Raw genomic sequence first — 21,776 nt, forward strand, 5'->3', positions numbered from 1 at the left:
TGGGTGGGGATCAAACCCACGACGTTCTGCTCACTCGCGCACCGAGCTTACCTTTCAAAACTCAAAGCTAAAATGTTCATATCCAATTGGAATATGTCAGTTTAAAACTATATGACACCAATATGAAATTCCATGGGATACATGAAACATGACTAAATGTTGGTCCTCTGGGCTGTACTCGCACCCAAGTATACTTTCTGCAAACGGGGACCTACTTTAAACTAGTCAACTAGAAAAACGTAAATTCTCATTGGTTTTAGTGTACAATTTGTTCATGTAAACTGAGTTTTAGGCATGCAGTGGAAATTGTTTCATTATTATCGTTTGGAGAATAACAAAACTTGCCAAGATACACTTTCTTCCTGTCACGGATGACAGACACATTTAGAATTCTAAAGAAGTATTAAATAGACTCCACTATATATTGCTTCAGACACACTAAATGAACAGAATCGGTTTAAACTTGATTCCATCTTATCACTTCCATTTTAATAATGATTGATATACATTCAGTATATTTTAGGCCAAAAAATAAATAAATAAGTCGGTCTCTGGTCAGCGCGCGCGTCGATTTTAATCATGCGCGTCAATCTTTTTTCCCCCAAAATGTTCCGCGGTAGCTCCAACAGCGCCCTCTATTGCCTCACCTGCTCAATTTTTTTTACCAAAGAGCACCAAGGAATAGGAAATTGCACCAAGGCAAATGATCGAGAGCACCAAGGCAAATTATGGAGGGCACCAATGTACCTGAGGACACCAAAAAAGCAAAATAGTACCCCACCTTGTCTGTACAATCCAAGCTTGAAGGAAAAAAAAAAGCAAAAAAAAAGAAAAGAAAAAAAAAGCCGCGTCCCGCGTCAATTCCGGAGCTTTGGTCTGACCAGAGACCGAATATTTTTTTTTTGGGCCTTACTGTCATTAATATTTTAACACTCGCAATGATGTAATAGTGTAAATGTTTAAATATCATGCAAGAGGCAGTAGTTTATTACAAGAACGGCACAGGAAGAAAAAGGTAGAATTATAATTAGTTATAGTCAGTTCAGAGATGCAAGATGATATACGGATTGGAAAGTACAGATTGGAAAGTGACTTCTTCAAGTTGTTTTTAATCATGAACTTCAAATGAGCTTTAAATTTGGTCCTCATTTTGATCGTGGATGAAAGATATTTGGCTTAGCAAGACAGACAGTTTCATATTTCTAATCTCTGGAACTAAATGATACTATGTAATCAAAGTATAAATACCTTCATGTTTATAGTTTCTTAAAAAAAACGATCACATATTTCTTTAAAAGACAGTTGCACATATCATGTATCATTGTGTGTATTACACTATCAAACGATTACAGGCAAATTTCCAATATATTGCACGAGTAGATTTCATGCAAATCAGGCCATCACGAGTTTGTCACATAATAATATTCCAAAGTTTTATAGCCCCACTAAGTTGTAGTTTCAACCCAAGTTTCAAGTGCCACCGCACAACCATTCAAAACCAATCCATTGTTTCCGAGTACAGTTCAAAAGCTCAGATATCTTTGTGGTTGTAAAAAAAATTGAACAGAATTAGTACGAGAACAAGGATGGATTCAACTCTGAATAAAAAAGAATGGAGATGTGTCCCGAGTGCTCAAAGTGAAACTTACAGGGGAAAAAATGGGGTCCGGATTTGTTGACTTTTCATTACACACAAGGAAGATAAAATCCCTTTGGGTCAGCAAAGATGTACTTATTTAAACTCCTCTCTCAATATTCCATCAAATGTTTTGGATCCTCAAAAATAACATAGCCAGTCTTAACCCCCTCCAAAAAAAAGTTTTAAAGAAATTACAGGATCATTTGCATTCAAGGGCGGATCCAGGGGGGGGGGGGGGGGGGGGGGGGGCCAAAGGGGGCCATGCCCCCCCCCAAAAAAAAACGAAACCAATTTTTTTTTTTTTTTAGTGACATCGCAATAAAGGCAGGCAATGAGTACACCACCATCTTTTCCTCAAAAAAAAACATTGGTTAAAGTGGTCAGAAATTGCCTCAGATCGCACCACAGAGCATCTAGAATCCAAATTTTTTTTTTTCGGGGCCCTTCAGCGGGCCCCGAACCCAACGCCGTAATTTTTGTGACCCACTTTTTTAGGGGACCAAATTTTTTTGGCCCCCTCCAAAATTGTGTTCTGGATCCGCCCTTGTTTGCATTTTTCTTTGGATTTATTCCATCCCCGTGAAATTGTTCCATCGGACTTGCTCAATGCTGTCATTCAAAAGAAATCAAGAAATGTAGGTGATTTCCAAAGATCAGTTAATTGACTGAGTTTTGGAAATTGAGAGTTATTTTTCGACGAGATTGTGTCTGGTGAATGGTGATCAAAAGGTTGTGCGCAGTTTTTCACTTTTTTAAAGCTAATATACACTGAGCTGAAACTTCACCAGGTTATGCTCTCGACATTCTTCTTTGGATTTTAAGTGATGTTATTATTGAAAATGAACAAAATGCATAAAAAGCAATTGATCGGATACGTCGATTTTCACATTGTGAAATGTATAAATCAATTTACTTACAAAAACGAGTTTGAAAACTCCCCATCCACTCTTATCATACAAATAGCCATACAAACCATACATGCAGCAAAAGTAATACCAATATAACAAAAATAGTACTGAAAACACCCAAAACCCTAAAATTTGTCACCCAAAAAACCACAGAAACTAAACAATTCAGATAGAAAACTATTAACAAAAATAAAACCTTGTTCTTTAACCAAAATAATAATGTAACTACATACATATATTGCAACTCATGTATGTGGTTGTCAGCTGTAAATAAAGAAATGAAAAAAAAAAAAACTACAAAAGGTAGCTATTGTAAAGGCAAGTAAAAAAATGGTTGAATTAGCTGAAAAGAATATTAGCTTAAAAACTTAATATTGCTTAATGCCAAATTATAGAGGAAAATATTCAGCCATTATACTTTCATCGCTTGACATTACACAGCGATAATATACTTTAAAATTTCAAAGGTACAGAACATGATTATATTTGAGAGACATGTATATAGAATAAATTTATCCTTGAGAAAGTGTCGTAGTTTACACAATGTTTACACAAACATCCATAAACATCAGATCATTGGTCAAAATCCCAGGCAAAAGTAAGGCAACCTTCACAACAACAATTGTCATAAAAATTAATACTACAATATGTAAACATGTACATGTACATAATGTTATTTGCATGCAGATATACAACCAACAATTCTCATATTTTAGTTTTTTTTTGGGGGGGGGGTGAATTTCTTTCTTTGATGTGCTTGGCAGGTTTTAACACATGTTCAGCTGGGGTAATTATCAGCATCCAGACTCCAACCGGTAAACATAGTGTTTAATACTGGCCAAGAAATATTTATTCCCATTCATAAACAATTTTTCAAATCAAAACTTTTTAGCCCAAAAGTAAAAAATTTCCAACAATTTTGTTCAACAATTTTACTTCATGTTTTTCGAAACACCCCTCTAGCTATAGAATGGAGTGTGCAGCTGGTAAGAAAGTTGTAAAGAACTCCTTTTATGGAGATTGGCGAGCGCGTTGTGCGTACTATGCGATGTCGGGCAGAATGCAGCTGTGGCGGTGTGTTGTGAATTTTGGACTATGAAATACTGACTCACTGGTAGTATTGCGCATGCCTACATAAGGATTGTGAACGTTTAACCAATAAAATGGTAAAAGGCACTGGATTTCATCTGAGTCCACATTTCATGTGACACTGGAAAAGTGTTTTAAGACCAGCCAGCCGGTCTTTATCATCTGTTTAAGACCGGCCATGTGACAGGCTCTCGACCAATAGGAATGGGTAAACTGTCCTAGATTTTTATGATTACCAAATAAATGAGGGAAATATTCATCAGACTTTCATTGCTTGACATTACACAGTGATAATATACTCGTTTAAATTTTAGAAGTACAATTATAATTGAGATACACATATATATAGAATGATTTTGTTCTTTGCAAAGTTTTATGGATTATGAATGTTTACACATAAACATCACATCATCGGTCAAATTCCTAGGCAAAAATATTCACACTACTAAGTCAAGCTACACCAACAATTGTCATCATAATACTACTACAATATGTAAACATGTATGTGTGTACATAATGTTATTTGCGTGCAGATATGCAGGCATCAATACGCACATTTTGATTTTTCAGGGGCAAATTTATTTCTTTTAATATGAAATCAACATACATTTGTACTTTGCATGCTAATCTCTGATTACGTATGACTTTTTTCCCCAAATGCAATTAGAAAAATAACTGGTACTCAAATTATTTCATTTGTGCATGTACAAGTACTGAGCTGCAAACCTCCACAGCCAGAGTTACTTTTCTTTAGTTTGTCAGTGATATATTCTGAATACAGACTCAAAATGGCAGGCTGTTTAAAGTCCCATACTGGCCAGTGGGGTCCACTGTACTAATTCAAGCCCCATTGAAAACAGTGTAAAATCAACAAAGTTCAGGGCCAAGTAACATGCAAGCCAACATCACTGGGGTTTCTGAAACAAAAAATTAAATTATTGTCTTGTCTTTCATCTTTTCATTTCTTTTCAATTTTACGTACATTAGCCAATTACATTTTTAAATATTCACACCCAAATAAAATCACCTCCCGAAAAGTGATAGTTCCCGAGCCTGCATGTAGCCATTTTAAGAGTGGCACCCTTCCACTTTCACAGGCAAATAGGACCCATTTTTTCATCCGTGATTTTATCAAGCCTGCCCTCAGATGGAAGCCCCAAAACCAGGGAGTTGATCCTTGGGTATATTTAAACAATTCCACCGTTTTTAAAGCCAAACGGTCTCCGTTTTCAAAAGAAATTGTGGGGGCACTTTTTATGCTAATCAGCTGGCGTAGAAATTCTCGCTTGAATTAGTTCAGTGCACCCAGTGTGTGGTATTGTCCGAATGACCTGTGGCATAGGGGTCAACCTAATGTAAATATCTACCAATAGGGTGCTTCATATAACATGACACATGAGTGTGCAGGAGAAGTAGGCCAATCAAAGTAAAGGGGAGGTGGCACAGCCAAGACGCATAGCAAGCAATAAGATAGTTGAAGCACGAGGCCGTCATCTGTCCTATATACTTGTGTGCTATGAGGTACCGGGTAAAGTCTCCGGTAAAGCAATAACAACACTACAATTCAAAATGGGAGCTTATATTTAAGATTTGTTCATAACACACTCACAAATGACACAGAAATACTTGGCAATTAATGAGTTACCATGAATGATTGAATAGCATTATGGCAACATTGTGAAAAAAACTGACAATAAACTGCCTAGCATTTGGTGATTTCACAAGGGGAAGTGACCACAATAAAAACTTGACCAATAGTAAAACACATGTTCTCTTTCATGAAAACGGATTACCCAAAGTTGGATTGCTATGTACATTTTGACAGGGGCACTGGCCCTTAGAGACATAACTAAATAAAACTTTTGTTTCTCATCATATCAGGCAGTTTCTTTTTCATGGCAAGTTTTTTGTTCCTCAAGAAATAAAAGAATGCAGCTCAGTTACATATTTCCGACCTGGAACTAAGTTGATTTGATAATTTTAGTCTATATTTTATCAATTTCTGACATAACTGCAACATTTGCAATAAGTCATTTCTATCTGTGGTGAAATTCAGCATTACTTTGTTGGCTAAGAAATAAAAATTGTGTTTGCTATTACATTGTAAAAACAATTGATTAGGAGGTGGACAAAATATTTAACTTTTGCTAAAATTTTGTTTAGCCATTTATATTATTGGCTGGGATGATGGTTGCTTAAGTTTTTTTTTAAATTATTTATTAACTTTTTTTATGTATACATAACAGTTAACATAAATAAGGAAAGGTTTGCGGAAACACCATGTGCGAATAATTTCTCAACTAAGAGAATGGTTCTGAAAAGAACCAGAGGTATAAACTTGACGCTCCGGTCAGTATGCTCTGACCGTATGCTCTGACCGTCTTCATTCTCTTAGTTGAGAAATTATTCGTACATGGTGTTTCCGCAAACCTTTCTTTATTTAGTATCTCCACCAGGCAAAGCCTCAAATCTTACTTAACAGTTAACATGTGAATCTACTGTATCTGCATTTGCTGTGCTGTTCTAGGCTTCGCTGCACGGTGCGGCAAGGCTTCGCTGCACGGTGCGGCAAGACCGCACTGCCAACCAACTTACAAAATTCATTACATTTTTTTAAAATGCAGGACGATGTTTACAAAAATCTAGGGTGGGGCAGCACCACAATTTAAAAAAAACCTGTTATTTATGAATAAAATTATTTAGGTTCTGTATAATTTTCTAGGTGGGTAGGGTAATAGGAAGCATTGGTCCGTTCCTTTATTTCAAATTAGTTGTCAATACTGTAAACCAAATATATCGTAACAAAAACTCTGTTTAATATACCAACTTATTTCTAAGTGCAAACTGCAAAAAGCAAGTTTAATAAGCAATATACCAGAAGTGTTGCAAAAATTAACAACTTTGTATACCCTGATAACTATGTTTAAAATAATCTTGCAAAACTATTCATAACTATTCATATGCAAAAGCTAACAACTACAACCCTGTTTAAAACATATGCAAAATAATGGTGCAAAAAATGACATTTCATCAAACCTGGGAAGAAAGAAAGTTTTCCATAACCACGCATAAAATGTAGTCAGTTACAAATAACTAGTAATGCTTTGATACTGTCCCACTCACACTTTCCCCTGTCACTGTAAATGTCTTCGCTTTAATTTTTTGTAATATATTTACATCAAGAGGCAAGAATGAAAACTAATTATGCTTAAGCTACTCTTCAATTTCAATGGAATAATAAACTCACCATTCATGTAGAATTCAAATCTTGTGCAATTCAATTCCCTCAGTTTCTTCCAATAAAGGCTTTTCTTCCCCGCTTCCTTCACCTGCAGGCTCTGCAGGTGATGGGTTACCTTCCCCATCTGCAGGTGGTGGATCGATCTCTGCACCTGCAGGTGGTTGGTTGACCTCCCCATCTGCAGGAGACGGGTAGCCCTCTGCACCTGCAGGTGGCGGATAGCCCTGCGCGCCTGCAGTTGGTTGATTGACCACAGCACCTGCAGGTGGCGGGTAGCTTTGTGCACCTGCAGGTGGTGGGTAGCTTTGTGCACCTGCAGGTGGCGGGTAGCCCTGTGCACCTGCAGGTGGCGGATAGCCCTGCGCGCCTGCAGTTGGTTGATTGACCACAGCACCTGCAGGTGGCGGGTAGCTTTGTGCACCTGCAGGTGGCGGGTAGCCCTGTGCACCTGCAGGTGGCGGGTAGCCCTGTGCACCGTCAGGTGGTGGATAGCCCTGTGCACCTGCAGCTGCAGGTGGTGGATAACCCTCTGCACCTGCAGGTGGATACCCAGTGGCGGGCGGGTAGCCTGGCTGATCAGGGGGCGGGTAACCCCCTGGTGGGTACGTCGGGTCTCCCACTGGCGGTGGGTGTGCAGGATCCCAGGTCGGGGGCATTGCAGGCAGGTTGTAGGTTGGGTACTGAGGGGCATACATGAGCTTACCAAAGGTGTAGTCATGGCCACTCTTGCTGGGAATCTCCTGGAGTCCATCTATAGCAACCTCATAACTTGGAGGCGGCAGAACTGGGATAAAGATATAAATGATCTTCTTGATTAGCAAATTTTTCAGATGGAGTGAATTGAGGGTTAGTCACATGAAAACAGCAAACAATTATTGGCTTACAGAATGATAGATCAACCATAGCAGATCAATCCCTTATAAGGCAGCAGTGTTGTAGGACTCAAGTCCAGGACTTGGACTCAAATACATTTCAAGTCGTAATCATAGTTCAGTGACTTGGCTTGCACTCGTACTCGGCTTTGATCATCATGACTCGGACTTGACACTAAATATAATTCTGATGTCTATTTTCTAAAAATACCCTTTCAAGGGAGTATACAACATTTGCTTTTGCTGTAATTTTCAGAAATGGAAAGATTTGGGAGGTTAGTATTTTAAGGCAAATATTGCCACACTGACTTGTTTAAAGTTTTGTGCTCGAAGATGCTGGAAAAACCAAGAAAAACAATCACGTTCCTGTAGTCTGGTTCCCTGACCCCACTTAAGATGAAATAGAGCAATTTATAGACTTTGGGGAATTGTAAGGTAAAGGAACCAGACTAGCTGTCTTGTGCCCATCCATAGGTGTGTAATCGACTGCAAACAAAATGCGGACTAACTAAATATGGTAAATTGGGGGCAGTATTTGATACAAAAATTCCACTTTTCTTGAAAATGACAGCACACCAAGGTGCCATGATTTTACAGGATGCTTTAGACTGTCATTCACTAACAGCCCAGTAAGGGATTTCTTAATAATTTGGTATTTTTCTTTTTTGATGTTTTCAAATGTTGTATATTCCCTTTAAGCAAAGCTAAGTGACTTGACTAATGATAGGTACTTATCTTGGCACCTCTTGGAGTGTATGGCAAATACCCCGTTATGTCGTAGGTTTTGAATGATGGTCCACTGAACACATATTAGTAATGTTCTTAAGGCAAGTACTAAAGTGTTTTGGAGGGTCTGGTCGAGCAAGGAGTTCAAATGATCTTACCATTGCTGGCTGGCTGATGAACCACCACGGCCGTGGGGTCCGGGTAGACGGGGCGATACACCGGAACAGTCCCTATGGTGATGGGCAAGAACACTTCAGCATCGAAGGGGGTGTTCTCTATGTCACCTTCAAACTGCCGGCAAGAATGTCAGAACATTCAGGAAGTTAACATCAGGGTTCCCATTAATCCCATGAGTTTTCCAGGACAACTTTCAGGCTTTCCATGACCAATTCCTATGCTTTTTTGGGGGGCATCTTAGGAGCCTATTTACAATACCTTGGCCAGTCATCGCACTGTAAGGCAAGGGATGTCACTCCCTTTCAGCCTTCCAGTCTGACACAAGACCACTGAGCACCACAAAAGCATCACAATGGTGTACTGAACATGTAACAACTATAAGGCATACATGCATTAGGCCAAAAAAAAAATTTCTGCTTCCGGTTACCCCAACTACCCTATTTTGACTAATTTCTTTTGGGGGGAAATGAAAATGAGGAAAAAACACCCCCAAAACAATCAATTACTGCCTTTTACCCTCGACTACACACAGACACCTTGATCAACACAAAAAAATGCCCCCCCCCCCCCCCAAAAAACTCCCTACCTACCTACCCTAGTTTCAAATGCCAATTAATCGGAAGCAGACATTTTTTGTGGCTTATAAACAAACAGTAGTAAACTCACATTGCAAAACAAATGGAAGACTGCCATAGCCAAATATTGTGCATCATCACATGCAGGACTCAACAAATTTGTCCTGCAATATTATATTTCCTTGACGCCTTGCAAAAAAACAAAATTCCATGACTTTTATGACTTTCCATGTTCCAGGATTTGTCCATGTACGACTGTGGGAATTCTGTATCACAGGCCCTTTCACACAATCCAAAAATATCTGTGTTAGAGCCCCAAGATTTTGAGAACACCTTTCCAATTATAGCCAGAATCCAAAATGGCTTCTACCATTTTTTTTCTACAAAAAAAAGGAGAGAATATATTTACGTGGACTGCATAACCAATCTTGATGATGTTGCATCCCTGAGGGCCAGTGGGAGGGATGGGGGGTATGATGTGAGGTTTCCAATCCATCCTAGCTGTTTCACCTTCCTCACATCCAGGAGCTTTCTCCTTCATCACGTTATACTCACGACTTGTTGAGTGACGCCCTGATGAAGAGAAGAACTTCACGTACTGAGGGGGGAAAAAAAGAAAGAAAATAAACCTGATAATTTTATGGACAAAAGTGGCCCATTACAAGGCTGGTAGCCACTCAACCTAAGTAAATGACAACTAAACAAATGTAGAACGACAGAAACAAAAGAAGTGGAGAGCAAAGCAGATTCACTGATTTAAAGGGAATGTACATCATTGGCTTTTGCTGTAATTTTCAGAAATGAACTATTTGGGGCATTAGTATAATTGATCAAATATTGTTACACTGACATGTTTGAAGTTTTGTGTTCGAAAATGCTGGAAAAACCAAGAAAAACAAAATTATTCAAGTAGTCTGGTTCCCTGACTCCACTAAAGATGAAATGGATCAAACATACCGGAAAATTGTAAGGTAAGGGATCCAGTCTAGCTGGCCTGCAGCCGTTCATGAGCATGGAACCAATAGCGAGCAAAACAAAATTTAGACTAAAAAAAAATGGTAAATTTGGTGCAGTAATTGAAACATAGTTAGGTTTTTCCAACGGTGGTCGGCCGACCAGCGTTGGAAATGTATACAAATATACCATTTTCTTGAAAATGGCTTCACACCAGGTGCCATAATTTTACAGGATGCTTAAGCATGTCTATTACCAACATCCTAGTAAGGTATTTCGTAACAACTTGGTAGTTTTATTTTTCGATGTTTGCAAATGTTGTATTTTCCCTTTAACAAAGAACTTGACTGGACCAGCACAACTTTACTCAAGGGCTGCCTCTTCCCAGACACCATCCGCCTGTAGTATAGACCATTATCACGCTGCAGCCATTTGATTTTTTTCCCATTCAAATCAATGTAACCAAAGCGAGGCTGGAGGGAAAAATAGTCTGGTTCCTTTTTGCACAAAAACATAATCATTCAGTACTGTTATTGAATACGGGGAACATGACTAAAATGGTGGAAGCATGATACAGGTCTATTCACTGCCCGAGCAAGTTGATGAGTCACCGACCCTCAATGTCTTCAAGACGAGAGTGAGTGGTGTCACCTTCAGCTGATCAAGCTGTCCCAAATAGCTGATTTGTTCACTTGCACGTTTGCCTTTTTATGCCTTGAGTTATGTCTGCACTTGCTTGTTTGAATTTCACCCAATCTGCGAGTAGACTCCAGAGAAGGTTTTTGCACGGCCTCCCTGGCCAGTTTACTTTCTTTTTTTTTCTTTTTTTCGTTAGTTGATTAATTTTTGTGCATGCAATTCTTTTTTATATTTAAATATTTAGTTTTTTATTTTTAGTTAAAGAATGACTGTATTTTTATTAGAATATATTTCTGTTTATTTTGATCCCATTCCTGTAATTGGCAGTTTTTCTGCTGTAAGATGTTGCTAATGAATAAATCAATAAAATGATGATGATGATGTTGGCAGCCTCCCAAACTGTTCAGGGCACGTCTCAATTCATATCCGGGACGAGTTCCGGACAAATTGCGGGTAGATTCACTTTGTCCGAAAGGAGCTCATCAGGCATTACTTTGTACATCGAGTTAGCTCTATTAATTTAATATAGCTCTATGATGTGCACTAATGTCTTTGTTCAGGAGGTGCTAATCAGAAGCCTACCGGTACCTATATGGGGTTCATGGCATCTGACGAGATTGCACTGCTGGGTTCAATAGGCCTATCCATTAAGCCCTACCAACTATGCATGTGGGGTAACAACATGAGCGCCCCTTCAATACATGTACCATACTTTATGCTCCAGACAAGTGTGCCATATGTGCATGCACGACATTTTGGATCGCATGACATACATCACATTTGGATTCCCAAATTGTCATGCCAGGACCATGTACATCATTCTACAGTCAAGGTTTTTTTAGTTGCCTCACGACTCTGACGAAAACAAACAAAAACATTTTCAAAATGACGGGCGGAGGTGATTCAGTGACTGTTTCATGAACAACCAAATCCTACACAAACAGCTGTCGTCAATGATGTTAGCCTTGTCCAAGACGTTACGCACCTACACCAAGTTTCGTGAAATCGATTGTAAGTTTATTGCACAGCAGTGCAATAACAGGGATGTGAGTGACCACTGATAACAATAGCTGAAAACACCTGAAAAAAGGTGTAAAAAAGCTGAAATCCCCAAAAGACGAAGCTAAAATCAGCTTTAAAGCTTAGATTTCACACCCCTGAATAAATTTGTTAAGCAAGTCCTACGCATGGTGTAAGTTACGCGCTGTTTTTCGTGAAATCGACTGCTGGACTCACCTGCTTGAGTCGCACATTGAGACAGAGGATCTTGCGGGTGCTGTTGTTTTCCACTGTGCCAAAGACAAACATGGTCTCCCCGGGAACATAGCCGGCCTTGTCGACGGAGGCATTGGTGATGATGGGTCCAGTGGCGCAGCAACAACAGCAGACAGTGTTGGTGTCCGATTCACTTACAGGATACTATGGAAAATGGTGGAGGAAAAAATCACCAAACAGCTTTTGAGTGGAAAAAAATGTTTGGGTTGAACTGTTTCCAGTAGCGGCCCTAAGGGGGAGGGGAGGGGGGCATGGGGGGGGGGAGGGCATTTTTTTGGGGGGGGGGGGCCAAGCTTGCAACAAGCTTGCAGGGTACCAAAAATGCAAAATAGGGTAAGCTTGCGGCAAACTTTCAACAAGCTTGCAACAAGCTTGCAACAAGCTTGAACAAGCTTGCAACAAGCTTGCAACAAGCTTGCGGCAAGCTAAGCTTGCAGACAAGCTGGCGGACAAGCTTGTAACAAGCTTGCAGCAAGATTGCAGCAAGCTTGCAGCAAGCTTGCAACAAGCTTGCAGGGTACCAAAAATGCAGAATAGGGTAAGCTTGCGGCAAGCTTGCAACAAGCTTGCAACAAGCTTGCAGCAAAAGCTTGCAGCAAGCTTGCAGCAAGCTTGCAGGGGGAGGGGCATTCCCCCTCCCCCATACCAAAAATGCAAAATAGGGTAAGCTTGCGGCAAGCTTGCAACAAGCTTGCTTGCAACAACTTTCAGTGACTGCAAGCTTGCAAGATACCGAAGCTTTCCACAATGCCTGCCACAAGCTTGCAGCAAGCTTTCCTGCTAGCTTGTGGCAAGCTTGCCGTGCTAGCTCACCCCGGTTTTCAGCTTGCAGGGATTGCGACAAGCTTGCAGGCAAGCTCAGGCAAGCTTTTAGCTTGCTGCAACGCTTGCAGGTAATCAGGCAGGCTACAAAATTCTAAAATGAGATTTACTGTTCCATATTTACCAGGTACATGCATGAAATGTCAGGGCATGAAGGTATTTTGACATTTAGTTAAAACTCAAATTAAGTAGATAAAAAAAAATAACTTTCAGTCGGAATCAATAAGGTACATGCATGTACCTCAAGGAACTTGATGTATTTAAGACTATTTTTGAAGGGGAAAAATCAAAATGTTTTATACAGTCCGAGATAATCTTTTTTTAATTTTAATTAAATTTTAATCATTTTTTTCCCCCAGAAGATGTCTTGTCAGAAGATTCCAGGCAAGTTGTGGTTGACTTTCTATTTGCATGCCATTAATCGATACTATTTTTCAGAGCATAAATTGGCAGGAAACTTGTATGCACTGTTGACTTTGTACCAATTGATTATGAAGTATGGGGACAAATTGTAATTGATCATTTTTGTAAACAACAAATTTCTACCAACAAAAATTGAAATCAAAGAATGTTGAATCAGCAAGTGATCCTTAAAGGGAATATTATACAACATTTGCAAACATCGAAAAGCAAAACTACCATTTTTTTACGAAATACCTTACTAGGATGTTGGTAAATGACAGTCTAAAGCATCCTGTAAAATTATGGCACCATGTGTGAAGTCACTTTCAAGAAAATGGTATTTTGTGTAAATTTCCAACGGTGGTCGGCCGACCACCGTTGGAAAAACCTAACTATTTTTCAACTACTGCTCCAAATTTACCAATTTTTTTCAGTCCAAATTTTGTTTGCTATTGGTTACATGTTCATGAACGGGTGCAGGCCAGTTAGACTGGTTCCATTATCTTACAATTTTCCGGCATCTATAAATTATCCATTTTATCTTTAGTGGAGTCAGGGAACCAGACTGCTTGAACTTTTTGTTTTTCTTCGTTTTTCCAGTATTTTCGAACACAAAACTTCAAACATGTCAGTGTAACAATATTTGATCTGTTATACTAACCCCTCAAAATAGTTCATTTCTGAAAATTACAGCAAAAGCCAATGATGTACATTCCCTTTAAAGGGAATATACAACATTTGCAAACATCGAAAAATAAAACTACCAAGTTTTTACGAAATACCTTACTAGGATGTTGGTAAATGATAGTCTCAAGCATCTTGTAAAATTATGGCACCTGGTGTGAAGTAATTTTCAAGAAAATGATATTTTTGTATACATTTCCAACGGTGGTCGGCCGACCAGCGTTGGAAAAACCTAACTATTTTTCCACTACTGCTTCAAATTAACCATTTTTTCAGTCCAAATTTTGTTTGCTATTGGTTACATGTTTCATGAGCGGGTGCAGGCCAGCTAGACTGGTTCCCGTGCCTTACAATTTTCCATCATCTATAAATTGATCCATTTTATTTTTTGTTGAGTCAGGGAACCAGACTACTTAAACATTTTTGTTTTTCTTGTTTTTTCCAACCTTTTCGAACACAAAACTTCAAAAATGTCAGTGTAACAATATTTGATCTATATATACTAACCCCTCAAATAGTTCATTTCTGAAAATAACATCAAAAACCAATGATGTACATTCCCTTTAATTGGGAAACAACTTGTCCATAAACAAAAAGTTACTCTATGATTGCTGTTTTGTTTTTTTGGTAATATCACAATCAGGCATCAACATCTTTCCACTATGCATCCAAAAATTGTAAAATCCAAACCCATCCTAAACTAATAAGGCTAATTATAAAGCCATAGGCCTGTGCCTTTTAATTTGTAAACCAATCGAAAAAAATAATTCAAATCGATTGCACAGGGTAATTTCTGTTTTTGAAATTAAAGTAGAAAAATCAGCACAGGTTGGGGTTGTATTCTGTCACATCACTTACTGCCTTGACTTTTTACTTGGCGGGTTTAAGAAAAGATTACTGATTGAGAGAACTCGATCAGTAATCTGTACTATCATATAATGCAATTTGCACTTTGCTAGACCTGCAATTGATAAAATATGTCATTGTCAGGAAATACATGCAACTGTTTTACAATTTAGTTATACTATTACCACTTGAGACAAATGATACCAGCAAATTTTTACAGTCATGTTCATGGTTGTACCACATTGTGTACATGTACAGTACATGTACACCTACATGACCTAGGTTTGTGTACATCATGTGCATGTAGTACTACATATAATGCACATCCATCATAATAATAATAATAACAAAGCATTTGTGTCCGTATTTTTCCCGATTTCTTCAACAGGTTGAATTTGCATATTATATACAGCAATACATGTACTTTCTTAATTAACACAATGTAATACAATGCAGAATATGCAGTCTGCAAAACTATCAATCGAAGTTAACCGAAATATATGAAATGAGAGCCTGACTTAGCATCGCACCATCGACGCGTCTCACATACAGGACTTCCTCCATATTCAGAGACAAGTAATGATGCATGCTAAATGTCCTGAAAAGTTATATTTCCTGAATCTTTGGGTTTTGTCACTTGACACCGCCCATGACGGAAGCTACTGGCCTGCCAGTTAGTAACCAGGGAAAATCAAAAGGTTAAAGGTGCAATACCCATGACCTTGAGAAAATCCTGCAGATGATTTCCTGCAAAATTTCCTCTGAAAATTCAAGGATACTACCAGTCGTCTAAAGGTATAAAATTTGATTTTCCTGATTATTAACCAGGTAATTAGTTTCAACACTCAAAGTGACAACAAACAAATTCAGGGAAAACACCTTTCAGCAAATTTAGCACAGAATTCGCTGTGTGGCTCTAAATACGGAGGAAGTCCAGTACATATTTGAGACACAATTTTGGGCTAGACTTACAGATTTGTGCCAAGTACACTCAACAGCCAAAATGTCACATAGTGCAAACAGCAATTGACAGGCACCCCTTCTTTGTTTTTGTTTTTCTGAGCAAGATCACACAGCTTGAAGGAATTGGGGCTGGCCCTGTGCACTCCTGGGTGGGCCAGCAGCAGGATTTGAACCTGTTGCCCTATGAGCAGTCACAACCCCTAACCACTAGGCTACACTCTCCCATGGGTGAGTGAGTGCCAAATAGATGAACAACAGAATAGTTTTGTTTACCATGGCCATAGGTATCTGCCCGAGGTCAATCGGCTGACCTGTGACAGTGAACAGCCTCTGTGTTTCATGGTCAAACTTCCACGGCCGGTCGATCTTGCACATCACTTTATAGCGGATCCAACCGACGCTGGACTCAAACGGGAACGGCAGCGGAACATCAGGAATCTTAAAGGAAAACGGGAAGCGATGCTCCCCTTCTTCCAAGACACGCTTTCCACTGTCATCTAACAGAAGCAGTCACAAATGTACTATTAGCTTTTATTGTAATGCAATTAAAACAAAAGAACTACTGTTATTTGTTAACCTAGTACCCATCATCCAAATGGGGACTAGCCTTGGTCAAGGCGTTCGTCATTATTCGTCTGTACGCAATAAACGATCAGCGGCATCTCCTCGCTATACAGTGCATTAAAAATACAGTGGGAACAGCAACCTCATGCGGCCACTATATACAAATCATTTGGATCCAGACGAACGCCTTGGTGCAATCGTCCACAAAAGCTTATTGTTTTTTCCAGCACATGATCTCGTATGCAAATACAGAAAAGTGTAGGCGGGGATAATATGTGGAGTGTCCAATCACACCTTGGTAAATCTTGACGTCATCAAATCACTTGCAGCCTATTCGCCCTTTGCGGACGTGTCAGAAACCCTAATTTTTGTGCATTGGCGCTGTGTGTACAGTGAGACATCGACACACAACGTGAGTGTATGTATAATGTACAGTTCATGTCCTAGTACTAGTCGCCAGTACCGCACGCTAACTATATGCAAGTTTCCATGCAACAATCGACCAATAAGAAAACAACTTTTAAGGTCAGCTAAGGCTAAATGAGCACCACCCCAAAACCTCACATGGACGACTGGACCAAGGCGTTCGTTCGTCTGGATCCAAATGATTCGCATAAAATAGTGGCCGCATGAGGTTGCTGTTGGCGCTGTATTTTTTAATGCACTGCATGCATAGCGAGGTTATGCTGCCAATCGTTTCTGTGTACAAACGAATAATGATGAACGCCTTGACCAAGGCTAAATGGGGGTGCTCTTCAAAACTGACCATTATTATGCACAATAAAAATAAATACCGATTTTCACGGCGCATTATAATGGTTTTTGAGCTGGTTTTTTTCTTTTTTGGGTTGATGTCAGAACTCTATCCATTTATGGAAAAAACTTACTGAACAAAATGTCTTTCCAAAAATCAGCCAGGGAGGGGCATGCCACTGCTGAAGAAGACGACCCCTATTTTTCCCAAATTTCCCAATTGCATCCAAAATGCTCAGAATTGGAAGTTCCAAGCCCAGGCCAGTGGTTCATTGCCATACATTTCTTCAGTTCCCCAATTTTATGGCTCTCAGAACTCTCTAATGTAGAATATTTTGAGGGTATAACTTTTATTGATGAGCTCGGTGGATGGGTTTAGGCCTATTCACAGGTGTGCCCTCTTCATGCTCAAACATGTTGGCCCGCGTCATGGCATGAATAAAACTCCTCCAATAGACCTTTATCATGCTGCCACCATTTCAGTCATGCTCCCTGTATCCAATAACAGTACTGACTTATGTTTTTTATGCAAAAAGGAACCAGACTGTTTTTCCTTCCAGCCTCGCTTCGATTACATTTTGAATGGAAATAATCAAGATGGCTGCAACATGATAATGGTCTATATGAGAGTCCAAAGAAATTACAGTCGACAGTCACTAGCACCCCTTGGGTAGGGCAATGGGGATGAGTGAAGGCCTTACCTTTCCCCCAGCAGGTGATTTTGTCCTTGAAGTATGTCTCGTTGCCCTCGTAAGTCTTTTTGTCGTCCCCTGACCCTTCACTCCAGTGAGTGTGAGCTTTGCCCTTAAATTTGATTTTGATTGCTATGGGGAGGAGGGACAAGGGAAAAAGACAAAAACAATGTTAGTTTTCTCTCGATTGTAGTTTTGTACTGTCTGTTCCAATTATTATACAGGACTGTCTTAGTGTATTAGTAACTAAGTACAAACTATCCTTTTTTGATTTTCATCACGTGGAAATGAAAACAGTGCCATCTATGGAATGAACAAATCAAGAGTAGCTCACCCAGATCGACTCAGTTTGATTAGCTCAGACATCCTTCTCGAGGCTCAACCGGGTCAGCCACCACAGATACGTCACATGCATGCATTGGTCATCCAAGAAGCGAACCAAATATGGCGGCCGGACAGTGGAAATCTTGTGTGGATCCAAAAATCAACTTTATTTGAAGCCCAAAGATAATGTTTTTTTTTTTTTTTAATTTGTTGCGATTTTAGAGGCTATAATTCATGCCCAACTTTTTTTTTGGAGTTTTGCAATTGCCTGAAAAGCAGTAAACATGGTAAATCTCAAACTAACCAAGTCCAAAACGGGCATTTTTATCAGTGGCTACTGGCTACGGCTGCGGCTACAGACATCACGTGAAGATCGTGATTGCCCATTAGCCCAGCTGTCGTGGCTAACCCATCTGGCTTTACCCATGTCAAGCCGGTCGAGCTACTCGAACACACCTACAAACAATGTATAAAGCTATGGGTTGTGACATCACAACTCGGCCCAAATTTGCTATCAAAAGAGGACAGCATGAACCTGCCGAGTGCTGAGATTGCACTACCTCCATGGTTGCATCATAATATTAGCATGAATTGCTTTTCCTCAAATACGTTAAATACCTAAGATGCCTTGGTTCTTGGTTGGTTCTTCTCCTAAATACTCCACGTGGGAGTTTATACAGGTCGGAAACACCGGGGCAAACCCCTTCTCTTAGCGATTAAGTGTTTACTGGGTTCTTTGACATGCATTTAAATACAACACACGGGACCTACGGCTTAACGTCCCATCCGAAGGACGAAGCAATAATGGTTAAGTGCCTTGCTTAAGAGCACAAGTGTCCGCTGGCGGGCTCGAACCCACGTCACTGTTGCCTCTGAAACACCAGAACATGAGTCCGGTGCTCTTAACCGCTAGGCCATGACACTCCATGCCTTGATAGTAGAAATTCTTGAACGTAAAACTATTAAGAAAACATTACATTTCATAACATTACAACTGGATCTCAGATGAAACCCTTATTGCCTGGATTTCAGATGGCATACATGTATCCTCCTGACATATTCATCTATTTACTGTGCACTGTCACACTAGAAAAAGGCAGTAGCGTAGTTTATGATAATATTGGACTCGCCAAATAGCTGGTGGTGTTAGTTGCAAAGCAATAGGAACGCTCTGGAGAGAGGGTGGGTTTTTTACATATTCGGGACATTTGGTGTGAAATGCGGATGACATGCAGAAATGCGGTAAATCATGCACAAATGCGGGGTTGATCACATGTACATCTAAGGCACGTGGGTGTCTTCTAATTCACATCCACATAGGGCATCAACTGGAATAGGGTGTTTGATGGTAATATGCGCCATCTTGCCCGCGGGGCAGTTTTACTCGCGTTGCTGTGTGCGCATCGTCAATGGAAATCTTTGGCGCTTCCAAGTCATCATACGGTCATTCCAAAATGCGCCTGCGTCTAGCAACACGTGTTTTTTTTGCCCCGTGAGCAAGTGCATATTACCGTGAAACACCTTATTTAGTGGATGTTGTACTTTCAAGGCCCTATACTAAAGAAATAGAAAGAATGTCGCAACCTGACACTGCCTTTTTCTTCATATCATCTTAATGATGGCATCCATGATGAAGGTCAGTCATTGAAAAAATGACGACAAGACATGAATCTGGGACTGAGAAACATTTCCAATTTTGTTAAAAAATACTTTTAAATTTTTTTTCTTGACTCTCCCATGGAGGAACTTCCTCCATGACTCTCCACAGACTTTGTACACAACCACTGAAGTGGTGTTAGGTCAGGTTGTAATATTCTTTCCAAAGAATAAATGGTCATGATCTGGAGTTATTGGAAAGGAAGGTTGCTTGCGGTTGCAGAAGGCATTTAACGATGATAAAATTCATTCAAGCACCTGTCAAAAGAAGTCTGAGTAACTAGGACTCTAGGAATTGCCTTTTTTAACATTTGGACCTCGCCCGACCATGTCTCCAAATGTTAAAAAAGGCGATTCATAGAGTCCAAGTTACTCGGACTATAAATAATTCAAGAGTTAGAACTTAAGAAGGGTGAAGGGCACTTCTAGAATTATAAGGCACCATAAGGCTATAACGGAAAGGTGCCTTCTGATTCTAGAAGTAGGTGAAGGGGTCCTCAACTATCAGACACTATCGCCAATTGAACACTACACCATTCATCCATTCCTAGTCCAAGGCCGCGCCAAGGGCGTGTCAATTTAAATTTTGTTTACGTTTTTACGCACATTTGACATCATCCTTCGGTGCTGCCAAAACTATCTTGATGTAACCGCTGATGACGTCGCCAGAGCTGAACACATCCAAGTCGTCTCCGTCGAAAACTATCACAAATGTTTTTAATTTCCCCATGATACTTAGATTATTTTAGTTTACGCTGGGCGCACATATGCACATCAATGTCATGCACATCAAAGTACATGCAGACCTCGATTTCAAGTTATGTTGCAGGGTCCGACCAGCGCAGCCGGCCGTACGCTTCGCTCATGCCGCAGCCTAGTCTAGCATAGCAGTACACATGCAGTGTGTCAAGCGCATAGCTAGCTGTACGTGCAGTACATGCAGCTTCTTTTGTCAACATCATAATAATATCCGGGGCATGCAGTACACACGTGACGTGACCTCCTCAACAGCTGAGAGTTCGCAACGGTCCCACGTCCTCCTGAAGCGCTTCAGCATCTAGCCCATGTTTTTTTTTTTTTGGGGGGGGGGGGGTTGATTAAAATAAGATGTGTTGCGCAAAAATAAATAACAAAGATAAGACAACCTGAAATTCACATTCATTTTCCATGTTTTTGTTATGCTCTTAGATCAATTTAAACATGAGATCAGACATTAAATTATTTAAAAACTAATTTTCCCCATTGTATAGGCCCCCTTTTATATTCAGGCCACACACAAAATGGGCTGGGAGTTGGACTGGCGGTTTGAATACAGAAAATTCTACATTCAAACCGCCTGGCGTGAGCGTTCCGAGCTTGTACATGATGCTTGAACTTATTTTCATCCTATTTACTTATATTCAGTGGCTACGCAGTTCTGATTCATTATGCTCACCGATAGGTGTACTACGTGTTTCCTAATCATTATGTTCCTAAAGATTACTAAGTCAAAATGTATACATTTCAAAGGTCGACAGTAACCAGCATAAAACCTTTCCCACAGCACATACAATTCAAACTAACAAAACAAAACAAAACAAAACAACAAATAACAGGGCAAAGACACACAATACCTGTCCGAATTTCAAATGAATTTAGTCACGACTCACAGAAGTACAAATGGAACTCTATTAAAGCCTCTTTTGCAGTATCAAAGTTGCTATTTCAAACAGAGTATGCAGGGCTATACATTTCACAATTAGTTGCCTTATATGCAAAGTATAATTTCCCAATTTAATTGTGCAGTGTACTGATGGGTAGTTCAATTAAATCAGCAAAAACAAACATGGTTAAAGCATGTTATCAGAAAGTATCACTTGATGATTGCCTATTTTGCAAATACTAAATAGAAATTGGTTATTTATAAAAAAAAATATTATAAATTTATTTAAGTGAAAATCACAAAAAGTACAGATTATGTACAAAAAATAACTCT

General features: G+C 39.6%; 1 protein-coding gene across 1 annotated transcript; it reads right to left on the bottom strand.

Moving 5' to 3' along the window:
• Positions 1–6,067: 6,067 nt before the first annotated feature.
• On the bottom strand, positions 6,068–20,748 carry LOC119740271 (arrestin domain-containing protein 3-like). The gene is made up of 7 exons (XM_038215533.1): positions 20,408–20,748; positions 17,831–17,953; positions 16,086–16,309; positions 12,057–12,239; positions 9,637–9,825; positions 8,634–8,766; positions 6,068–7,661 (listed from the first exon to the last, which is right to left on the bottom strand). The coding sequence occupies exons 1-7, from the start codon at positions 20,529–20,531 to the stop codon at positions 6,898–6,900; spliced, it is 1,740 nt and encodes a 579-aa protein (XP_038071461.1). The 5' UTR covers positions 20,532–20,748; the 3' UTR covers positions 6,068–6,897.
• Between the last annotated feature and the right edge of the window lie 1,028 nt (positions 20,749–21,776).

The sequence above is a fragment of the Patiria miniata genome, unplaced genomic scaffold, assembly GCF_015706575.1.
Source record: "Patiria miniata isolate m_02_andy unplaced genomic scaffold, ASM1570657v1 HiC_scaffold_5, whole genome shotgun sequence".
NCBI lineage: Eukaryota > Metazoa > Echinodermata > Asteroidea > Valvatida > Asterinidae > Patiria > Patiria miniata.

Bases quoted from the DNA above. Each gene is read 5' to 3' on its own strand.
- LOC119740271 (XM_038215533.1), bottom strand. From the start codon at position 20,531: ATGGGGAAATTAAAAACATTTGTGATAGTTTTCGACGGAGACGACTTG. The intron at 17,954-20,407 runs GTGCGTAAAAAC...TCCTCCCCATAG, and splicing joins ACCGAAGGATGATGTCAAAT to CAATCAAAATCAAATTTAAG. The intron at 8,767-9,636 runs GTAAATATATTC...TCTTGCCGGCAG, and splicing joins AGATTGGTTATGCAGTCCAC to TTTGAAGGTGACATAGAGAA.